We start from the raw sequence: 4,297 nt of genomic DNA, 5'->3' as shown, positions 1-4,297 counted from the left end.
TTCCCCCCACTCTCGTGCAGCTGGGTAGGAAACTGGTTTGTGCGGTCCTTTGCTGAAATCTTTGTGGGCAAATGTAAAGCATTAGCGCACATTTTGGCTTCGATCGCTGCTCCTGCACGCTCCCGGCATTCTGATGTTAACTGGATGTGACGTTACATGTCTTCTTCATGAGTTATTTGGGGTTATTTTGTATTCCACACTACACAAACCCACAAAGAAGAGACTAGACCGCAGAAAGGGTGGCAAATCACTTTAGAAACAATAAATATTGGGTTAAAGTTGCAAAAAGTTGCGATTTCGCGGGGTTTGCTTGATTTTGCGTTAATAGTTGCGATCGCAACATCGCCAAATCCTGGAGGGTCCGATGAGAGAACACTATACTGTGTTCTTTGACTAAGGGCATGTACACAGTTTACTCCTTTTTATATAAAAACCTTTGGGAAGTGACCGATACACAGCAGAAAGTTCAGTTTTTTTTTTTTTTTTTTTTTTTGCTTTAATCCCTGCATTTTGTAAACGTTTGCCTGGAAGAGTCCCTGTTTTATCCCTGATTCACATAACGATGCAAAATGTAATTGTATTCCCAATCAATGGTGATTTTAAAGGCTCGGTGTGTTTGTGTTTTCACTCACAGGTGTGCAGGCACTCGGTGACAGTGGTCGGTTTGATCAGGTAACCTCGGCACAGGTAACAGGTGATGAAGTGGTTGAAATCCCTCACCATGTGCCTCCTTCCTGTAGCAGCCATGTTTGGAGTTTTTATTGGTTTTTTTTGTTGTTTTGTTTTTTCTTCAGACAAGTTTTCAGAAAGACTCGGGAGGCAAAGCTGGAGGGAAAAGTGTCCCTGGAGCTTCAGGAGAGTCTGAGGTCCATTCAGAGCAGAAGAACTGAGGCGTAATAAGTCAAGGGTCGAGAAGAAGAATGATCCTACTGTGTAAAATCCTGCTCCATTATCGGCTTGAAGTCTTGCAATCAGTTCTTCCGAGGAAAAGTCTTCCGCGCCAATGTTATTCCACCTTCGTTCAACAACATGTAGGCCATTAAAAGTGAAAAGAAAAACCCGTAAACTTGTGCAATCCTCTTTCAAAACAAACTTGTTACATAAAATCTTCGTAGGTAAAACGACGTCTCGGGTTCATTCCGGTCTCAGCCAAAGGGCCATTTTTATTCCATGCAGGGTCAAAGGTCGGCTACAGAAAGGGTCAGTCTGCTCTCTGACCTGGTGGGACACAGTGATGTCACCTAAAGAGGATAAAATATAGAAGTCAGAACTGACACGAAACAGGATGGGCGTATCACAGAAAAATATTTACAACAAAAAAAGCATCAGGAACAACAGATTATCCAAACATTTTCCACCTGATGATGAGACACGAATTCAGTCTGGCCTAGCATTCCTTGAAGGAGACTGAGTTTAAGAGCAACATCATTTTATTCTAAAGAATTACATTGTGCAAGTTTGCAATATGGTCCTGCATGATCTGAGTATGTGTTGGGGGTTAGCCTCAGGTACTACCCCTCGTACTTCAACTCAATATCTGTAAAACTGACTGACTTATAGCCACGTTTGTGTTGGTTCGAGCCGATTAGCTGGGGCGGCCGACTTCAACTGGCTTGACCCGGAGAAAAGTTGAGTTAAAAGCACCACCCAGTACTGCCGCCACAGTGGAGCATGGTGGTGGGAGTGTCATGATGTGGGGATGGGGGACTGGTACAAGTTAAAGGGAAGATGGACAGAGGAAAATGTAGGAAAACCTTTGAGGTAAACACGGTCGAGTCTTTTAGAAATGTGAGCCTTGGGTAAAGGTTCCGGCAAGACGATGGCTCTATTCACTCCACTGGTTTGAGGAGAACCAGTTCAAGGCTCTGGAGTGGTCCGGTCAAAGTCCAGACCTCCGTCCAGCTGAGATTCAGATAAAAGAAAATGGATGGACGGCTGGATGTATTACTTAAAATCAAAGTGAAAATCCAATTAAATACCAACAATGAATACCAGTGAGGGTGAATGCTTTATACTTGTTAAACCCACATTTTATTGCTTTGCCTTTTTTATTTTTATTAATAATTTCTGATTTTTCATATATAAATCAAATATTTGTCATTTTAAACATATTATTTCTGTAAATTTTTGAATAAAACACCCATTGAAGACATTGTTTTATTGTACAGCAGCATTTGTTTTAAACTTCTGTCTTCTATTTTTCAGTTTGCAGCCACTTTGTGTACTTGTCTGTTTTAATATGAATACTGTTCAAATTATTCTGTTGCAGATTCAACCTATTAATGTCCATTCTTGCAAATTACTATGAATTGTTGGGCCCCCTGTTTTGCCCCTATTGCTTTGTCACTTTGATGGATCTGAATAAAATCTGTTTTCACTGCTTCAAAAGCAAAAAGGTCTGTTTTTGTCAAGGCCCAGAAACACACAGCATTCTGTCAATCTATTACTTTATACAAACAGATATCACGTAAACAACTTAAGGAATATGTTCAGTTTGCAGCATGTGAGTTTATGTCCATCATCTAATTCATTTTGGTTCCCAGTTCTTCTTGTGATTTTTGCTCTAAACCCATTAAACTTCAGAAAGAGTAACAGAGCAACCTGCTGAACTTGATTTTATGAAGTCATTTTCTCAGGTTATAAATCAGAACAAGTAGTGCTTGTGCCAAAATAAATACCAACGAAGCTGGGAACCGTTGAAGAGGGTGAAATCGAAGTCACGCCGCGCTGATATCTGGGTAAATATGGGGATAAATCATGTAAAACGCGCTATTTGTAAGTTCAATCGTTTTTCTTTCATTTCCGTCACAATTTTGGAATTTGACACTCCTACAGCTTCGGAAAAGCCTCACAAAAAATGTACAACAACACGTGTGGCACAAGCCATGCCTTTGGTTGCAGTTCATCGCGGAAGCGAGACAAAATTAGTGAAAAACTGCAAGTAATTTCCTAATAATGCAAATTTGTGTGAAACATTGCAGCCCTCTTTGCAGCTGTAGAACTCTGAAATATTTCACAGTAGAAATGTCTTTCAAAGTTTAAACAGATCACAGAAAGTTGTCCTTCACATGACTGAACTGGCATTTTGATATCGTTAAGGGGTTTTTGCACAATCACAGTTTAACGCGGTTTATTGATTTTTGGAGATTTTACCACAGAACTTAAAGGTGATGGTGTCCCGTTAACCTTTGAGCTGTTTAAACTTTCCCATTTTTTTTTGTGAACAAACTCTTCTTACTCCCACTAACTTTACACTTTTTATACATTTTACATACATAAAAAATGAATGTTCACTACTATAGGAACCCCCCAGAGTGCAGAGCGCGCAAACCCAAACTCTCATTAGCTCCCAATGTATCTAAACTTTTATTTCATTTTTTTTCTAACAAAAGTAAAGGGTTGTCTACTCCTTGTGGAAAAGGAACTTTTTAAATACGACTTTTAGTTTTCACGTAGTGACTCTTTGTTTAAGGCTTACTCTTTAGTTTGAGGTTCTGCCTGGCTAACGTGCTGCTGCATGCTGCCCCTCCCCTTTCTGCTCCCAAAAAGTGGTGGCTATCACCGTGGCAACCAGTGACTCAGCATATTCTGGGTCACAGCCTTTTATGTTAGCCAGAAAGCATTTCTTTGTTGGATATTTTTTCCATCATGGCCGCCCCCCACTGACCCTATAGAATTTCAGACTATCAGCCTTAGATGTTCAGAGGATTTAGGTAAGACGGTTGGTAAAGTTTGTCTTTAAAAATGTAAAAACATAAACAGCAAACTGGAAGAGGAAATCACCTGAGGTTTGAAAAAAACTTTTCAAAATAAGAGTTTGCCTCTCTCTGAGCTTAGATTTTACAAAAGTAAATCCCAAATTTCTATTGTGCTTTATAGAAAAAGGTTGAAGGGTGTCGGAATTACCATTAAGGTTTCTTCTCATAGGACCCCCAATTAAAAAATCCCAGAATGTCCCTTTAATTGATTAAACCTGTTTTAGAGCTATTTTAAATCATAAACAAACAAACCAACTAACACCAAGAATGTGTTTAAGCCAAACTTCAACCATTAGGCATAATGAACACTTCTGCTTTTTCACTCATATAATGGATACGCAGGGCAGAGTGGAAGTCCTACTTTTGATCAGAGGAGGTCTTTATTCTACCGTGCGTGCGCGCGTGAATGCGTGTGTGTGTGTCAGGTGTGTGAGCAGAGCTGGATTCAGCCAGTTTCCTCACCGCTCGGTCAAACAGTGAGCTCTTCAGTCCTGCTTCAGTCTCTCTCTCTCTCTCTCTCTCTCTCTCTCTCTCTCTCT

General features: G+C 40.2%; 1 protein-coding gene across 3 annotated transcripts in view; it reads right to left on the bottom strand.

Annotated features, from left to right (window-relative positions):
• pcgf5b (polycomb group ring finger 5b) overlaps positions 1 to 4,297 on the bottom strand; it is a 20,143-nt gene that overhangs the window by 14,868 nt on the left and 978 nt on the right. For all 3 annotated transcript variants that reach the window (XM_017439318.3, XM_017439317.3, XM_017439315.3), the window contains exon 2: positions 633 to 1,241. In XM_017439318.3, coding sequence (XP_017294807.1) covers positions 633 to 747 — 115 coding nt within the window. In that variant the 5' untranslated portion in view covers positions 748 to 1,241. The remainder of the gene's footprint in view (positions 1 to 632; positions 1,242 to 4,297) is intronic.

Source organism: Kryptolebias marmoratus, linkage group LG22 (assembly GCF_001649575.2).
Source record: "Kryptolebias marmoratus isolate JLee-2015 linkage group LG22, ASM164957v2, whole genome shotgun sequence".
Lineage (NCBI taxonomy): Eukaryota > Metazoa > Chordata > Actinopteri > Cyprinodontiformes > Rivulidae > Kryptolebias > Kryptolebias marmoratus.
Note: the sequence above shows the minus strand (reverse complement) of the source record. Positions and strands in the feature narration are given on the sequence as shown.